At 39.1% G+C, this 19755-nt stretch overlaps 1 protein-coding gene across 1 annotated transcript; it reads left to right on the top strand.

Moving 5' to 3' along the window:
• Positions 1-2436: 2436 nt before the first annotated feature.
• Positions 2437-17439, top strand: rag1 (recombination activating 1). The gene is made up of 6 exons (XM_057836866.1): positions 2437-2533; positions 3820-3935; positions 10539-10789; positions 12269-12621; positions 12695-13824; positions 14581-17439. The coding sequence occupies exons 4-6, from the start codon at positions 12278-12280 to the stop codon at positions 16305-16307; spliced, it is 3201 nt and encodes a 1066-aa protein (XP_057692849.1). The 5' UTR covers positions 2437-2533; positions 3820-3935; positions 10539-10789; positions 12269-12277; the 3' UTR covers positions 16308-17439.
• The last annotated feature ends 2316 nt before the right edge of the window (positions 17440-19755 follow it).

Below are 19755 nucleotides of genomic sequence, written 5' to 3'. Positions count from 1 at the left end.
CGGACACAATTTGCTCGTTATACGGAGGGAGCATGCCTGACCCAGGAGTGACGAAGCAAGCTGACCAGTCGTGATTGCAGCAGGGCCGAGAACGAAAAGTGGCATTTGCCATGTGGCAAAACTGATTTTGCCATGTGGCATTTTTTGCCATGTGTTTTTCTTGTCTTTTTTTTTTTTTTGCCAAGTGTCAAAATGTATTTTGACATGTGGACATTTTTTTTTTGATGTGGCAAAATGGATTTTGTTTTGTGGCATTTTTTTTGGATGTGGATTTTTTGGGGTATATGACATTTTTGCAGCCCATGCACATCCATGCCATTGATGGCTATACACGTCCAAATTTTCCATTCAAAGCCGATCATAGCCGTCAATGGCTTAGCCTTACTTGGGTGCCGGTTGAACGTCAATGCGCTGTAATATAAAGTGTATGGTCAAAAATCACAACCACACATTTTTCTGCCATTCAAAATGAATGGATAATTTGCATGTGCACAGCTGTCAATGGCATGGATGTGCATGGCCTGCAAAAAATGCTACATGGCAAAAAAAAAAACAACAACAAAAAAAACACATGGCAAAATCCATTTTACCACATGGCAAAATCAAATTTGCCACATGGCAAATACCACTTTTGGTTCTCACTGTCTCTCCGTGATTGTGCGAAAAACGTTCTATGCTCTGAATTTTTTAATTCTACAGATATAATCCAGATACTGAAGTGTGCATCCTCCCATCAAAAATGGAAAGTGAACATTTGAAATATTAAGTGGTTGTTTGCAAGCTACTATTCCTCAGCTGACAGACCTTCTGTGTAAACCTGCATCAGACCGTTTGGAAAACAGGGTGAATACTTGGTTAAACACAAGCCAAAAGCAGTTAAGCAGGATTTTTCTTGACTGGAAGTCCCCTAGCAACAGGAGGACTGTTCTCCAATTAGGGATATCGCCATTTAATTAAACATGGAATTCACTGAAGAAGTGCATTGCTATTTTGATTAAAGACACTAATCCTGATTCCCCAATCTTCCTTAGTGGTCTTGAAACTGGCTTAGCGTTTAATTTCATTTGCTTGTCTACAACTGGATCACCATCCATCTGGATTGTCTCCCCAGTTGTAGGTTTTGCTTTCAAAAGAGGCTGAGCATTTGCTTTCATTTCTCTTCAAGTTTTGGATGCCATTCATGCTGTGGGAACAGGATAGACATATATTGCATCAAGAAGCTCCACAAATGGTATAATCACATTTCCTTTAACTTTTTTCCCATACTTGATATACCAGAGAAGTACATGGAACCAATCTATGGCAAATTAAATCCACTACTGGAGGGAATGTTTTAGTGGAAGACTTGGAACAAATCAATGTGTCCCTAAGGCTTTCCAATAAAATTAAATATTTGGAAAGCGAGATATGGACCATATTGATGTCAAGCGGTCAGCGGCTTGTGATGGGGATGATATTTGTAGAAGCTGTGATGCTGTTATACATCTCGGCTCTTTCAAAATTTCATCAGTCATGATGGCCACCAAAGCAGCAGATGGAGTGATAGGGAAAAGAAAAGCTTCCGAAGTAAATTTCTCTTTAACCTTTTTCAAACAATACATTTAAATGGAATATTTAGGAATTGTTAAAAAAAAAAAAAAAGTACATTTTAGCTTTATTCCTTTGCCAATTTTCTACATTATAATTCAAGGATTACATCCAAACTTATATATAAATGGAAATTTGTCTGTAGCTGTGTGTGTGTGTTCGTTTGCTTAGGGACGCCGCAACGGCTCAACTGATTTTCTTAAAAATCTATGCATTTGTACTAAGCGTATGTGGAAAAAATCTGTTTGCTGAAGGAATAGCCCGATTTTAACCAAATATAGGCTAGGTGTGCATGCGCATGAATTCGCTGTCCGACATGCCCTAAACAAACTGACCTGCATGCACTGAAGCATCAAAAGAAATTACTACACATGCTGGCTGTACATCATTCCAGGGTGATCATATTTTGATTTCCAAAAAGAGGGCACAAATAACAGACATTAATAATCCCTGTTTAGTCTTATATTCAAAGTTTATATAGAATGATAGAACGCACACATATAAGCCTTATGTGTGTGCGTAAGTTTGTCCCAACTCGGCCATGTAAGCATTACTGAAATATTGCTACTTTGGCGCACAGAAAGAAAACCGAGCATTATCAGGTGTCACGTGCGCTCAACGTGTACTCTTGTGCTAGCATATTGCATCAGGCTCCCATCACAAGGTCTGTGCTGTCATGTGCCACCATATTGCATCACACTCATGCATCACACAGGTTTCCATCATAAGGACTGTGCACTCCATAATATGTCACAAAGAACAACTGAGAACAGTATATAAGGCACAAATAGTATTCAGTGTCAGTCTCATCAGTGTTCCAGCATGCGCTAGCATGTCAACTGTCCATTACCGCTTGACCTGATTGTTTCCTTTGCCTGTCAACATCAATAAAGTCCTGTGTCTGCGATACACAACTGGTTCCTCCGTCCCCTTCGTGACATCAGGCGTATCCTTTTTTTGGTTTTATTTTTTTTTTTTTATGACTGTGGCCTCCTGCGTAAAAGCCAAGTTCAAGATAGGCGCTAACGCTAATGCACAGCTAGGTCCTGGCCGTCCTGCCTGGGGCTCTAGCTATTTGCTGACGTACAGTAATTTCTGCATGAATTCCGATTCGGGAGATTTAACAGTTCAGATGTGGCCCTGATCGGATTTTAACCACTTTATGAAAGTGACCCAGATCGGATTTGAAATGGTCCACTGCTATGCGACTTGTCCCATTCAGACTGTCATGTTAATGCCTTACTCGAGTCAGAAAAACAAATCAGATTCGTGCATTAAGACCTACAGTCTGAACCTAGCCATAGAAAGTGACATCCGTCATGTTTCTCAGAAGTTACAAGGTCGCAGTTTTCAAAAGGGCAGAAAATCGTCTAAATCCCCAAACCGTTATATTCAGATTGCTCCCGAACGGTATGTTCCTGGACGTCCAAGTCGTTCAAGGGCCAGTTGGCAACCTTAGCAAAAACATGTAGTTGTCCCATTAGTATTACTGTAACCTTCTAGTCATTCAAACCACTTTTCAAATACAGTATGATTTTGTTTTCTGTAAACTGCAGAGCAGTACAGTTAGCACAGTTTTGATGCACGAGATGACTCTTTCTCTGTGTATGCAAAATTAAATCACAGCAATAAAAATGAGTATAGTGAAAATCAAAAAGATATACCCCCTTTTTTGACAATCCTGAAAAAAAAGTATATTTTAAAAACTTCTCACTAGTTGTACGACGTTTTGTTTTCACAAATACTCTGTTACTACAAATTATTTAAAATATGGGGTCTTCATTTATATATTTTATTGTCTCTTTTAATTTTATGAACTTTAACCTAGATGTAAAATAATCAAAATAAAAAAATGCTTTTATTGAAAAAAAAAAAGACATTTAGAGAGATGATGCAGAAATGTAATTTAAATATACGATAGATATAAATGGTTTACAGACCTAATTATAAGTTTTAGTGACAAAAAAAAAAAAAGAAATATACGCAGATAAATGATTTGTGAACCACTTCTACTAGTTTATGTACGCATGTGAAATAAACTTTGCTCCCTTTCTTTTATATGACACTAGCATGGCATTACAACACAGCATGTTTATAGTTTTTACATTCACTCCACACCATGCTGACATTTTATTTCCTTTAAGAAAGATAGGGATGTATCTGTGTTATTAATTTTTCGCCCATTCCTGCTGTTGGTATTTTCTTTAAGCTGCAATGTGATTGATCCGTCAGGTGGTCATTTAAGACCTCTAGCCTTCTCAGTTGTATTTGGAAGGCTTGATCTCCGTGCACCTTTGCTTGTCACAGCCTGCAATCAACCTAAAGCCCTTACCTGTTCTTCACTCTCAGTTAAGCCTATTATCCTTTACAATTCCTTGCTAAAAGATCAATGTTTTATCTTCCTATTACTGTATATTATCCTCCTCTTATACCATCTTCTTCTCTTTTTTTGTCGAACAATGAATATGTTTGTTGCAAGAGTCGTAGGATTGGTCGCAACAATGGTAAGGACGATATAACAGCATAACCTGCATGTACACTTTTTGCTGAGGACGGGACATTAATAAGCGTAAACAGATTGGTTGAACGGGGGTCAGGGCTACATTTCTCACTAATATGAATCTAATTAATTGAGAGGCTAAATGATCAATGCAAAATACATCTATATTGACTTTTACCAACTTTTATGCGTGTTGGTTTAGGTGATACACCGTTCGATTCAAACCTTTGTTTTCAAAAACTACTAAAGAAACATTTTGAAAACTTCCAGGCAAAAACCCCACAATTGACCTATAGTATGAACCTGGCCATAGTGACAGTAAACAGTTTGAAATTTGGGCACACCTACCATGTGGCAGATGTCTACCTTGTGTGCCGCCAGCCTCACATACATAATGAATCAAATTCTGGCTGGTGCACTGTGCCAAGTCAAGTGTGGCTGATGGCCATACCACTACTCCACCCCATCTTGTCTGATTTTGGAAAGGGCCATCACTGTTTGGGGCCCACATATGGAGACTGCTGGATGGATATATATATTTAGCTGATGCTGAGAAAACAACAAGGTTGCTTGTTTCATATGACAGTCTCATCTCTGTGTATTGCTGTCAATGGCAGCTAATGAGTTATTATAAACAGGAGTGGAAGGTCTTGTTATAATCCATTATTCAGTGACATATTGATCATATACAGTGTATCACAAAAGTGAGTACACCCCTCGCATTTCTGCAGATATTTAAGTATATCTTTTCATGGGACAACACTGACAAAATGACACTTTGAAACAAAGAAAAGTAGTCTGTGTGCATCTTATATGATAGTTAATTTATTTTCCTCTCAAAATAACTCAAAATGTAGCCATTAATATCTAAACCCCTGGCAACAAAAGTGAGTACACCCCATAGAAACTAGGTACATCCCTAAATGTCCAAACTGAGTACTGCTTGTCATTTTCCCTCCAAAATGTCATGTGACTCGTGACAGGAGTGCTGTCAGCGTTGCTGCAGAGATTGAAGAGGTGGGGGGGTCAGCCTGTTAGTGCTCAGACCATACGCCGCACTCTACATCAAATTGGTGTGCATGGATGTCACCCCAGGAGGAAGCCTCTTCTGAAGACGGTACACAAGAAAGCCCGCAAACAGTTTGCTGAAGACATGTCAACAAAGCACATGGATTACTGGAACCATGTCCTATGGTCTGATGAGACGGGCGGGCTTTCTTGTGTACCGTCTTCAGAAGAGGCTTCCTGGGGTGACAGCCATGCACACCAATTTGATGTAGAGTGCGGCGTATGGTCTGAGCACTAACAGGCTGACCCCCCACCTCTTCAATCTCTGCAGCAATGCTGACAGTACTGCTGTAACGAGTCACATGACATTTTGGAGGAAAAATGACAAGCAGTGCTCAATTTGGACATTTAGGGATGTACCTAGTTTCTATGGGGTGTACTCAATTTTGTTGCCAGGGGTTTAGACATTAATGGCTATATTTTGAGTTATTTTGCAGGGAAAATCAATTAACGCTATTATATAAGCTGCACACAGACTACTTATCATAGTGTCAAAGTGTCATTTTGTCAGTGTTGTCCCATGAAAAGATATACTTAAATATCTGCAGAAATGCGAGGGGTGTACTCACTTTTGTGATACACTGTATAACATATCACAATAACTTGAACTTGGGAGTTCACTGATTGTGTAGTAGTACATTCACCTGGGATCAGAGTACTGTCACTTGCCATGATAAAAATGGAAGACAAAATAAGAGTGTGATAATTTGTTTTCTTGTTCTTTTTTGTGTCCCTTTTCACTAAATGAATTATATTTTTATGTTCTGTCAATTTCATTTGCATTTCCATATCATATTTAGAGGGATAATTTACAAAAATGTTGTTGCTAAGGGGACTTAGGCACGCACCAAAATTGTAAAAAAAAAAAAAAAAAGTTTACCTCAGTGTTCATGTTTGTACATTTTAAAAATGTATTTTTAAAAAACATTTTTTTTCCGGGGAGTTGGCAACCCTACTGGCAAGACGCATTTTATTAAATCCAACTTCGAAGCCGATGGCTTTAGTCAGAGTTTGTATTTAACTATCCTCAAAGACTCAAACTGACAACAATGCAGAGCTCCATTGAGGAGAGTAAGCCCGAAAAGTGGAGTAAGAAGGGCAGACTTGGGGCTGAAAGACGAGAGAAAAGTAAGATACTGTTGTGCCAGTGGGCAGAGAACCCTAAAACAAGAACGTGAGATGACGTGGTTAGGAAGTCAAATAGTTTATTTAATACAGAGTCGTGAGATCCTTGACGTGGAGATCCAGGGCAAAAGTACCAATAAACGTGACGCGTAGGCGGGATCCTAGGACAAAGCAAGAAAGGTCGATGATCAGATGAGTTCACTAAAAAATATTCACAACACAAGAAAGCACTAACAGAGAACTGAATGAGACGATCCAGCGACGTGGTGGAGCTCTGGCTGGTTTATTTAGGCAGATGATTGCTGACATCTGCCATTGCTCCACCCGTCAGGTGCTGGTCCTGTAATGGGATGACAGACACACCCACACAGTTGCCCAACCTGGGGCCTGACAGGTAAGGCTTTTGTCTTGCATTTTAATGCTGATGGCTTTGGCTTTTTCTACTTCAATCCAAAGCAAACCAGAATTCAAAATCCCAAGAACTAAAATCAGAGCATTTGTCTTCCAAAGAAGACATGGTTGCGGTCTCTCTGCCATTGTTGACATTCTAGTTGACATGTTGTATTAATGTTGCAGAGAGTCCAAAAACATTGAACATAAATTATATAAACATACGCAATAAATACACACTTGTTAATAATCTCTTAACTATCCAAGAATGCAAAAAATATTTTTCTTAAGAGCACTCAACATTGGCTAAATAAATAAATATCACAGAAAAAAAAAATGTTATAACAAAATACCGGTAAATAAAAATGGAGCCTTCCTTCAGGTATAACACTCCTGCTTTTGTCCATAAGCACAGCTAAATGCAACAACAACAACAACAAAAAAAGAAAGTCTTTTACCTTGAATATGATTAATATATGAATATCTGAAAAAAATTCTGCATAGGCTGCAAATAAAAATATTTTTAAACAAATAATGTAGAAAATAGATGAATACATTTTGAATAAATGCAAGTCATCAGCCAATCAAATGTGCGTTTGAGGGGAAAAATTGGACTGGCACATTCAGCATATGAAAAGGGGTAAATGTAAGTCTGAACATAATTAAAATAAGTCACTTAATAATGGTAGGGTCAATTCTACTCTTACAGCATATGGGAAGACAATTTAGATTACTGATATACAGTAACTTAACTCATTATATAATGCAAATAAGGTTGCTTATAAATTGGTGGGAACACTTTGAGCATCCTGAAAAGTTGGTGGTGTTATGTCCCTACCATCCCTATGCAAACCTACAACCTTGTGCTTTTGAAAGAAAATATTTTCAGAGGTTGAGGAGGGTGTAAGTAATAATGTATACTAGTATATACATTTCTGTGATTGAAATGATGAGCGACTGAAGCTACACCTTTTACATATCTCTACTTCCTTGGCTGACATTACATCACGGAACAACAAAATCATGTCGATTTCAGGGACTAGTTATTGTTCACAGATTCTTGCGAAATGGTTTGATGATAAAAAGAATTTAGACCAATTTTATTTTCCTGAGCAAAAAAAAAAAAAAAACCCAACAACAATCTTCTTGACTGGAGGATCCCTGGAGGGTATTGCCTATTCATCACTAATAACACCCTTCATATTGTTTAAGGTCAAAGTTAATGATATGCAGGAGATACAAAAGTCCAGCCAGCCTCAGCTTTTTCTCATATCTCCCACATACGTACAAAGACTTTAAGTAGCTCCCTATTTGAACTGAAAATAATTATATTATTGACCAAGTTTGTCGTTAGCACATATACTTATCAGGCATAAAAATAGGTCAGGGGTTGAAAAGGTGAGAAGGGTGTGGAGGAAATATGTTCCGGTACACTGTACATCTAGGGCTGTCCCAAGCGACTAATTTTCTCCCTGTTAGTCAGCCGACTATTTTTATGATTAGTCGACTAATCTAATAACCCCCCCCCCCCTTTTAAAAAAAAAATATTTTTTTTTATAAAACTAATTTAGCAATGACATGAAACACTTAAATTCTTTATTAAAGTACAAATAAACACGTAAATAACAACAATAAATCACAAATAAACAATGAGGTCAAATGCTGATAGCATTAAGAAGTGCAAAAGAATAGAATATAAACAGATTCATAACACTGACTTTGCCTTTCCAACAATTCTTAAAAAAATATCTAGCATTAATATTATAGTATACTACTATATATTTCAATATTATAATCATTGCCAAGTTATTCTTAGTGTGGAATCTTAATTCTGAAGTATGTGGGATTAACTCCAGAAATCAGTATCTATATAACGAACATGACGTGCTTTAATTTTGAAATATTCGCCGGAAGTACGTTCGCTAAACCGCTAATAGTAAGCTTTACACTCTGCAAAAAAGGCTCTTTTTGTCATTGCATGTGGTGTCAGTAATCAATTTTTTGCATTTATTTTTCATTTGCAAATGCTGTTAACCAGTGATTGTTCATGTTTGAAGTGTCACCTTTTAACCGCAAGTTTGCGTTTTGGAGAAGACTACCAATGTTTTATAGCAGGCTAAAGTAGGTTGTCTTTTTTCCCCATTAGCCTCAATGTATCAATGCTAACGTTTACAGTGTTTAATATAGATCTGTTTCCTCATTTTGTATGTCTGAACTTTACTTCTACGGCGTGTTGAAGACCAATAAACATCATTGAAAGAAACTGGAGTTTCATATGCCATCAACATGCACGTGTATATGCACGCACAAATGTATGCACGCACGCGTCGATAACACGCAGGGGTGAAAATTACCATCCTCATTTTTTTTTACCATGCGTATCGCGACAGGCTTAGCAACTTCATTAAAACATGTCATTAGTTAGTTTGATGGACTTACAAGCTGCCAGCTTGTAATTGTCTCCTGTCGTCTTCCAAAATTACAACTGGGTGATGGCGCTTTAGGTGTTCATTCACGGCCGATTTGCAGCGAAGCTTGGCATTAAAGAGAAAGGACACCACAGTGTACCCTCCTTTGTTTCGTTGAAATAACTCAATGTTTTCGCCACACTGGTGCGCTTTTTTGGCTTTATGCCACTCTCCCCGCTTGCATACCAAGCATCCGACATAAAAAAAATCTCCCGAACCCCCCCCCCCCCCTTAAAAATTTTCTCCTCGGATCTACACAATCGCGTAGGTCACCTTTTTTGACTTTAAAATGGTGGATTTCGCCGAAAGGTGAGAGATTTTCATCCCTGATTTGTGTTTCCTTTCTATTCATACGAACATGGCCCTGAGATATTTTTATCTTGTGGTAAGTGCTGTTCTTATAACGTGAAAATGATCTGAAAATTCAATACTAATTGTTTTGCATTGAAAAAAATAAATGAGGGGCGTGACGCAGAGTTGGGGCGTGGCTGACACATGGTGATGGTGACACATGGTGATCCCTGCAATCAAGACTCAAGACCATTCAGACTCATATTTATACCTTTGAGTAGAACTGATCTGTGGTCAACCTGTATTCATGTTTTTGGTATGTGGGAAAAAACTGAAGAATACCCAAAGAGGTATAGGGTGAATAAAAGTGGAGTTACACAGAGAAAGGCTCATCCTGAGATTTGAGCTCTGAAGGTCAAACATGTAAATTGCAGAAAACATACATCTTGCTGCATATTTTATGCCATATTCATGACTGCACAATGTACATCTTCAAACAGACATGGCATTTAAATGACATTTTAAAATGACATGGGGGCCCCAGGTTTTTCCAACAAGCTACCTGGCCACATTATGGATAAGTCGCTGGTATTTGTTTCGGTGCCGTACCCAATTTGTCGTTTTCAACCAATTCTCTCATGACAAAAAATAAATATACGTATCTTCATAAGAATAGCTTATAGCAAAGAAATATGTATATGTAGTAAACTCCAAGAACATTTTTTTGTTTTGTGAAAGTGACTAAACAAATAGCACCTTCGATTACGCTGTTGCAATGCCGAGAGAAAAAAAAAAAAAGTATATTTATTGATTGTGAAAGTGACTAAACAAATAGCACCTTCGATTACGCCGTTGCAATGCCGACAAAAAAATATATGTATATTTATTGATTTCCACATACAGTGACAACCCTCTCTAGCTTGTTGCTTCTCATCTGTACGTGCATATTTTCTTGTTTGCATATACAGATTGTTGAAGTTTATTTCTCTCTTTATTTGTACTGTTGTCTAGCGGGTAGAAAAATAGTTTGACTGCAGTCTGAACTGTGCACATGTGCGAACCACTGTGGCTCTGACCTCTTTTTTTTTTCTTTCTTTCAAAAAAATCAGCTGCTTACATCAGGTGGCGAGAGTTGACTGTTGGGAGCATGACAAGGATTGGGTATAAATACAAGCCACAAAAGTAAAGACAACATCAATTCCAGAATATGGAGCTTTGTCTCCCGGTAACAGATGCCTCAAACTGTGAAAGACAAACACATACAGCAGTGTGTTTAGGCCTATAGCTCCAGGGTTTCCCTTGTGCCCCCATGCAGTGAGGAGCCCCAGGGGACTGACGCCAGCTGAGATTGAAAAACAAGGTAAGAGCCCAGCTGACACTCATGCACACACAGTCTCTGCTGTTTGTGTCAAAAGAGAGTTTAGCATTAAAAGTAAATAAAGGCCTCTGAAATGGAGGAGCTCTCCTGGCAGCGCTCTGAAGGATTGTTAGATAAAAGAAGACTGTCACTGGTATAATATGGTAAGACTATGAAATAAGAGAAATAATTCATAGTTGTACAACGTTGTTTTGACCATCTTGCTTTAATGCGTGTTGTGGTAATGGATCTTACAAAGAACAAAGATAAACACTGTCATGTTTTTAGTGTCATTGATTTTGTCTGTACACATTATATGACCACTTGTCAGCTGAAATATGAGCTGTTAAGTTGAACAATGTTGTATTTGAAATAATTCATTATGATCTCTATTCAGTGTGATGGCTTATTGTTTTCATTCACTCTTTCCAGCTGTATTCAATATGAATGTATTGTGAAATAAGTTTAACCGTCTTCAATTTTCCCCCTGCCTTCACAAAGCCAGTTTATGGCTCCCGGGGCTCTGATCCTCACTTCAGCTCAGAAAATGACAAATATAAATGATTGACAGTCTTGCAGGGATAACGGGGGCAATTTAGCAAGTTCTCTATGTCAAAGAAATACAGTCGCATAAGCTCCCAGAGCAGGAAGATTGGAGATGAGATATGGTGTTTTTTTTTTTTTTTTTTTGTTGCTCTTTTGGGGGTTCAGGACAGTGGATGTCGTAATTGTTTTTCAGCTGTGGCCTTGCAAAACCATTCGAGACATTTGTTGTGATTAAGCACTATACTGTCAATAAATGCGAATTGACTTGACATGAGTGAAATGAAGATTTTGACACTGTATCGATCATATTGTACAGTAGGCCTACATGTTTTTTTTTCTTTTTTCCATGCTTTAAATACATTAAACAATATAGAATACATACAGAGACTTTTCCGTTGGCGCCCCCCGTACTAAGGAAATCACTCTCAAAATTCATCCATACCTGTCCACACCTTCCTTATTTAAAAAAATAACAAAAAACAAAAACATTAAAAACCCCTTTTTAACCAGCTTTTAATTTATAATTCTTTTTTAATGTATTTGTCTTATTCTGCTTACGTTGTTAGACTGCACCAAATGTATACGTTGTTTCTTCATTTTTAACTATCCAGCATCTTGGAGCATCTCTAATAGCGCTCTACAAATACAATGTATTCTTCTTAACAGTATGAGAGCAACGCAACACTACAAGTCAGCAGACACTAACCTATTTAGTTTATTAAGACTCACGTGAGACTGATATGGCTCAGAACTAAAAGGCCCTATGGGAGAGATGAAGAAGGAAATGGAACCTGAAATCATTTTTCAGCATCCTTAAGTCTTTGTCTCATAAGCACTTTTTTCTCATACTTTGTGAAGATTAGTCACTCATAGCTTTTGAATGAATGGATTCAAATCTCACTCTCCTTCTCTTTCCACTCCGTCTTCCTCTCCTAGGCTTAAGTCATGGCATTGGAATTCTTGGAGACAGATGGCCCTCGATCATCCATGCCGGATGAGCTCCATCATCCCTTCTCCAAGTACACTCAGTGGAAGTTTAAACTGTTTAGAGTGAAATCTTTGGAGAAGGCGCCTGTGTCCGTGGAGACACCGCTTGAGAAGGAAACAGCGTCAGGCATATCTGACCCAAACCTGTGTTCAGCTCCAAATAAAGAGTTAGATAACAATAACAGTACAGGTAGTCCTATGACATTGTGCCTTCATGTGAAAAGTAAAGACATCGTTGAACCACCTGATCAGAGCATGGATATAAAGGCAACAGAAATTGACAAACATATAAACCATCTCAGGTGATAATTTACCATTATGTGTATATTTGATGTTGGTTTAAATTTTAACATCTCTTATTGTTTTCCTTTTAAGATGTCTTTGTCGTCTTTGTGGAATCCTGCTGAGGAAAATACCTGGCCCAATCCACGATGTTCATGCAGTTTTGGATAATGAAAGCAAGAATTCCCTCCGAAAAATGGGTTGTACATCAACAAAATGGCCGGAAGTCATCCGTAAAGTTTTTCAAGTGGATGTGTCACAAGATATGGAATCTGTCCACCCGCTTTCCTTTTGCCATCGTTGCTGGATGACTGCCATACGGGGAGGAGGCATTTGCAATTTTTCAGGGAAAAAAGTCCATGAGTGGAAACCTCATGGTGCCCTCTGCCCCTTATGCTCACCCAAAAAACAATTATTCCACAAGATTGGCAGAAAGAGGAGAATCACCACCCCCAGAGCCCAAAGTTTAGTAAAAAGAACCAGATTGGACCAAAAATACAATACTGTCAATAATGAAAGTCAAAGTCCAAGACCATTTGGGGACCATCTTCATGGCCCTGTTGTTAAGATATGGAATCCAAGTGTCCATAGAGAATACTGGGTGAGGACCATCACACACTGTCAAAAAGAACACCTGAGTAGCACGCTTGTGTGTGAGAATTTCCCTGTTGACTTCCTCTGTTCTTTCACTTGCATGGTTTGTGACCATCTGCTCTCAGACCCAGTTCAAGCCTCCTGCGGGCACCTCTTCTGCCACAACTGCATTATGAAATACAAACACTTTATAGGGCCTCATTGTCCTGCCTGCAACTTACCCTGTTCCAGCAATGACCTCATTCCTCCTGCCAAAACTTTTTTGTTAGTCCTGCATTCTCTGCTTTTGCGCTGCCCAAGAGATGGCTGTGGTCAGCATGTAAGATTAAACTCATTTAAAGCTCACTGTATGAGTCACGATGCGGAAGAGCAGGATGCAAGACAGCAATCGTCCCGTCTTGACAACTACCTGATAACCAATAAAGGAGGAAGGCCCCGCCAACACTTGCTATCCCTCACGCGTCGTGCCCAGAAGCATCGACTGAGGGAGTTGAAGAACCAGGTGAAGGCGTTTGCAGATAAAGAGGAAGGTGGAGACTTAAAATCTGTGTGTCTGACACTGTATCTGCTGGCATTGAGATCTGCAAATGAACACCGGATGGCAGATGAGCTGGAGGTCACAATGCAGGGTAAGAGGCCATGAATCAGTCTGTTGTTCAATCAGTGTACACCCTTATAGCACCAAAAGACAGACACAAACAAATTAATTAGAGCTAATTCATTTCTGCTATAGTCTGAGGGCTGCACTCACCCTTTAATTAACAATGAGTTGAAAAGTTCACTGTTTGGGAGAGAAGCTTTTCCGTGATTTTGATTAGAAAGCTTTTCATGCCTGTCCATCCCTGTTTATTAACTTACCATTGTTCTCTCGTCATGATTTTCTTGAGCTTTTACTACCGTTCTGACTGACTGTCAGACTTTCATTTTCATACCTTCTTTGATAAAGGATAACAACTCATGTGAAGGGCCTGTTATAATCAGAGCAACACCAGCAGCTCTTGTATCTGCAAATGACACAGACAGCACTAACCATTTGGGATTTCAAGCCAGCTGGTGTCTGTTTTCATCTGTAGCCAATACATCTCATCTTTTTTTCACCCTCGAGCTTATTTTGACACTTACAAATAAGGAAATGTTACATTGTTGAGCCATTGGTTTGTGTGCTTTAGACAATGACACATTCATGGTTTCACTGTGTCGTAGCAGGAATGACACCACATTTAAATGAGCAGAAGTTTGTCTCAAACTCTTTTTAAAGTTTGAGCTTTCGCAGTCTGGTGCTGAATAATTCTCTCAATGTCTTTTTCTAGTTCCCTTTGTTGTTTCAGTTTTATTTAGCCTCTTTCTATGTTTGACTGAAACTTTTCATTTGTCTCTATCTGCAGGCAGAGGCTTTGCTTTGCATCCTGCTGTGTGTTTGGCCATTCGGGTCAACACTTTCCTGAGCTGCAGCCAGTATCACAAAGTTTACCGGACTGTCAAAGCCACCAGTGGCCGCCAGATTTTTCAGCCTTTACATGCTCTCCGAGCTGCAGAGAAAGAGCTGCTCCCTGGATTTCACCAGTTTGAATGGCAGCCAGCTCTCAAGAATGTGTCTACATCTTGTAATGTTGGCATCATCAATGGGCTCTCTGGATGGGCCTCCTCTGTGGATGACTCACCAACTGACACAATCACACGCCGATTCCGCTATGATGTGGCTCTGGTGTCAGCAATAAAGGATCTGGAGGAGGACATTGTGGAGGGGCTGAGAGAAAGGGGGGTTGAAGACAGTGCCTGTACCCTAGGCTTCAGCGTTATGATCAAAGAATCATGTGACGGCATGGGAGATGTTGGTGAAAAGCATGGAGGAGGACCAGTTGTTCCTGAGAAAGCAGTTCGCTTCTCTTTCACCGTTATGTCTATTTCTGTGTTGCTTAGTAAAGATGATGAGGTTACAATTTTCACAGAGTCAAAGCCAAACTCAGAATTGTCCTGTAAGCCCCTCTGCCTGATGTTTGTGGATGAAGCGGACCACGAGACACTCACAGCTGTCCTGGCGCCCTTGGTTGCAGAGCGCAATGCAATGAAAAAGAGTAGGCTCATATTGTCCGTAGCTGGGCTCCCTCGATCTTTCCGCTTCCAGTTCAGAGGATCAGGATATGATGAAAAGATGGTACGTGAATTAGAGGGTTTAGAAGCCTCTGGATCCACTTATGTCTGCACACTGTGTGACTCCAGTCGAGCGGAGGCCTCAAAAAATATTGTGCTCCACTCCATCACTCGCAGCCATGAGGAGAATCTGGCACGTTATGAGATCTGGCGAACCAACCCATTTTCCGAACCTATAGAGGAACTGCGGGATAGGGTCAAAGGGGTCTCTGCCAAGCCCTTCATGGAGACCCAATCCACACTGGATGCTTTACACTGTGACATTGGCAATGCCACCGAGTTCTACAAAATTTTCCAGGATGAAATAGGGGAGGTTTACAAAAAGGAAAATCCCAGCCGTGAGGAGCGGCGCAGCTGGCGGGCAGCCCTGGATAAAGAACTGAGGCAGAAGCTGAAGCTCAAACCTGTGATGAGGATGAATGGCAACTATGCCCGCAAGCTAATGACCCTTGAGGCTGTGCAAGTGGTGTGTGGGCTGGTTCCCTCAGAGGAGAGGAGGGAGGCCCTTAGGGAGCTGATGAGGCTGTACCTCCAGATGAAGCCTGTATGGCGCTCCACCTGCCCAGACAAGGAATGTCCTGATCAGCTCTGCCGCTACACTTTTAACTCCCAGAGTTTTGCTGACCTAATTTCCACTACCTTCAAATACAGGTATAATGGTAAAATAACCAATTACCTGCACAAAACCCTGGCCCATGTCCCTGAAATAATAGAGAGAGATGGATCTATTGGTGCTTGGGCTAGTGAGGGAAATGAGTCTGCAAACAAACTGTTCAGGCGCTTCCGTAAGATGAATGCACGTCAGTCAAAAGCATTTGAGCTTGAGGATGTTTTGAAACATCACTGGCTCTACACATCAAAGTACTTGCAGAAGTTTATGGAGGTCCACAAGGACTCCGCAAAAGTCCTGCAAGGAACCAGTGACCCAGTCGAAATCCAGGACATTGAGAGTATGTACTAGGGGGTCATTAATTGTTGATTTTTCTTTTTTATTTGATGTAACATTCAAAGCTATTAAGCTGTATACTAGAACAAACAGCAGACAAAGAATGGAATGATTTTATGATTAATTTGTTTTTATGTTGTCATACTGACAAAACATAGTCATGTAAAACACTTTTTCAGGGCTTTGCCAAGTGCAAATTAGCATTTATTAATTAATTTATTTATTTTTATTAATGTTGCACCTCACAGAGAAACAATGTTTTCAATAAATGTTTGGATGGTTGCTCTGTTGGGAGTGAACGGACATGCTGACGGTAACACATTCTAATTTAGTGACAAGAAAGTTATTTTTTTCCCCCCATCCTATGCATGAAGTATGGCTCATTTTATTGTATTGCAAGAATGTGACATCTTTATGGATTTGCTGAATGGAAATTTATGGAAGCAGATGAAAATGGTATCAGTCATAGTGGGGAAAATGTGTTAAGATGACCGTATTTGTAGCTATGATATTTTTTACGTCATTTTCAATGAGGAAAAATGCAATCATGGAGACTTTAATGTTATTTGTTTCATGAATGCCCTCTGCAAATGATTAATTTATTGCTTTATCCTGGCATCCCTTGGGGCTGAATATATGCCAGGCCACTTTCAACTGGTTTTGATCTTTTTTATTTTGTGCGCATTAAATGATACATCATGCTCTTTTGACATCTTCACATAAAATAAAGTATATACTGGCCTTTTTCATAAATCATGAAAAGCCAGTTTGAACCCATCCAGCAGTCTTGAGGAGGGAATTTTCTTTAGCTTGGTATAAAAATGTGCAGCTTCCCCCTTTTGACATTTCTTCATCACAATGGCTTAAGATCTAGCAGGGACAGAAGCATGTTGTATAAACTGAGTTTGCTGGCAACTTTATTTGTTTGATTGATTGCATTGTCGTTTCCTGCCCCTGACATTTGGGGGTGCGACAAGCAATTTTGTTTTCTTATTTTATTGGATGTTTGATTCCATTTTACTGTCATAAGCGCAACCATACACCAGCGCACTTGTCACAGTCTTCAAAAGACATCATCGTTTAGAATGCATTTTATGACGGCTTGTCTTGTAGTTTGTATACAAAAATAAATTGCATTTACAAGAAATCGGTGATGGTGATGGATGATTCCCAGACAATTCCATCTCAGCTTTTCTCATTTTCTCTTTTCCCTTCTACACTAAATTACATATCAGTTTGCACACTAGGATTGACAATAAGTTAAAAGTTGAAATTGCCTTTTTGAATCTTTTTTTTTTTTTTTTTTTTACTTAAAATAAAGGTAACCTTAGAAAAACTTTTCTCAAGCAATGATTTCTCAATATAAGCATTTCACTGTATCTTCTGATGATAATACTCTAGGAGAAATAGAAAAGTGTTATTTTTTAATACTTATATTTATAAATTAATACAATGTTATTAAAAATTAAATAATTAAAGTTAAAATGAATAAAAACAGGAATACACACTGGTTACGGCCTAGAAAAACAATCTAAGGTTGATTATTTTCACAGTACAGTGGTGCCTCGACATACGATCGCTTTGACACACGATCTTTTTGACATTCGACATCCATGTTTTGCCGGAAAACAGATGACCGGCGGATTTTCTTGTGAGAGAGATCAACACTGGTTCCAAGTAGGGCTGTCCCAAAGGACTAATTTTCTCTCGATTAGTCAGCCGACTATTTTTATGATTTGTCGACTAATCTAATATATACAGGTATATAATTTTTTACTAATTTAGCAATGAAATGTTTGCTGACGCTTATAATTCCCAAAAACATTTTGGAACACTTAAATTCTTGAGTAAAGTACAAATAAATATGTAAATAACAATAATAAATCCCAAATAAACAATGAGGTCAAATGCTGATAGCATTACCTAGTGCAAAAGAATGAAATGTAAACAGATTCATAACACTGACTTCGCCATTCCAACATGATTAAAAACAATTCTTAAAAAAAAAATCTAGCATTGATATTACACAGTAGTATACTACTATATATATAATAATATTTCAATATTTATATTAATTATTCAGTGCCAATCAGATTTTTCCATTAAGGGTGTCATTTTAAAGCTAATCTTAGAGTAGAATCTTAATTCTGAAGTATATGGTAAGTATAACTCCAGAAATTGTTATTTATATAACGAACGTGACGTGCTTTTATTTTGAAATGTTCACTGGAAGTACGTACGCTAAACCGCTAACCGTAAGCTTTACACTCCGCAAAAAAGTGGCACTTTTGTCACTGCATGTGGTGTCAGTATAGAATTTTTTTTTTCATTTTTTTCGTTTGCAAATCCTCTTAACCAGCGATTTTTCATGTTCGAAGTGTCACTTTTAACCGCAAATTTGAACTTTAATTCTATGGCGTGTTAATGACCAATAAACATCTGTGAAAGGAACTGGAGTCTCATATGCCATCAACACGCACGCACAAATGTATGCACGCACGCGACGATAAAAGGCAGCCGTGAAAATTGCGGCCCTCATTTTATTTACCGTGCGATAAATGGACTCATTGCATATCGCGATAGGCTTAGTAACTTCAACAAAACATGTCGTTAGTTAGTTAGTTAGTTAGTTAGTTAGTTATACGGACTTATAATCAGCCAGCTTGTTGTCTCCTGTCGTCTTCCAAAATTACAATTGAGTGACTGCGCTTTAGGTGTTCATTCACGGCCGGCGTGCAGCCAAACTTGGCATTGAAGAGAGGAATAGAATACAATAGAATAGAACAGAATAGCCCTTTATTGTCATTATATACGTTAGGGCTCCTTGATTACAGGCTGGAGACCAGACGGGGGGAAGCGACGACAGCTGCGAGCCATTAACATTAGCAGCCTACAAAAGCCTGATCGTCGTTGCCACTCGTCGCGAGACCAACTCTTTTGGCGTTCCCGTCAGTCACGTCCAGCACTCAGGTATTTACCGACATATATACTCCCGGCTAATCTGACCTTTGTCTTGTCCCAGGATCCTGCTCCCTGACCTGTACCGTTGCCTGATATCTAAGCTGCACTTGCCAGCTACCACCCGACGTGCACGTGCGCTTCTGTGATCATCTGGGCGCACCTGACAATAAACCATTGTAAATAATTACTGCCATCTCCCTTGTCTGCTTTGGGGTCCAATTCCCAGCGCACCATAACAATACAGTTGTACAATGAAATTGTAGAGCGTCTCCCTTCACAGTGCAGGACAAGTAAAAATCTCAAAAGTGAATTGCAAGCATAAAAGTATAAAATCTAAATAAATATAAAATGTGTATGAGGTAGTCCTATGTTCAGGCAGTGCAAATAATCAAAGTGAGGTAGCAGTAGTTGACAGTGAAGGCAATGGAATATTGCAAGTAAATAGTATTGCACACAGAATATGTGTGAATAGAAGTGAAGTAGCAGCAGTTGACCGTGCAGG

The sequence above is a fragment of the Corythoichthys intestinalis genome, chromosome 5 (assembly GCF_030265065.1).
Source record: "Corythoichthys intestinalis isolate RoL2023-P3 chromosome 5, ASM3026506v1, whole genome shotgun sequence".
Lineage (NCBI taxonomy): Eukaryota > Metazoa > Chordata > Actinopteri > Syngnathiformes > Syngnathidae > Corythoichthys > Corythoichthys intestinalis.
The sequence above is the reverse complement of the archived record's forward strand: the minus strand, read 5'-3'. Positions and strand labels throughout refer to the sequence as shown.

Excerpts from the sequence above, each read along its gene's own strand:
- rag1 (XM_057836866.1), top strand. The coding sequence starts at position 12,278 with ATGGCATTGGAATTCTTGGAGACAGATGGCCCTCGATCATCCATGCCG. Across the intron at positions 12,622-12,694 it reads AAACATATAAACCATCTCAG|ATGTCTTTGTCGTCTTTGTG; the intron begins GTGATAATTTAC and ends TTTCCTTTTAAG. Across the intron at positions 13,825-14,580 it reads GCTGGAGGTCACAATGCAGG|GCAGAGGCTTTGCTTTGCAT; the intron begins GTAAGAGGCCAT and ends CTCTATCTGCAG.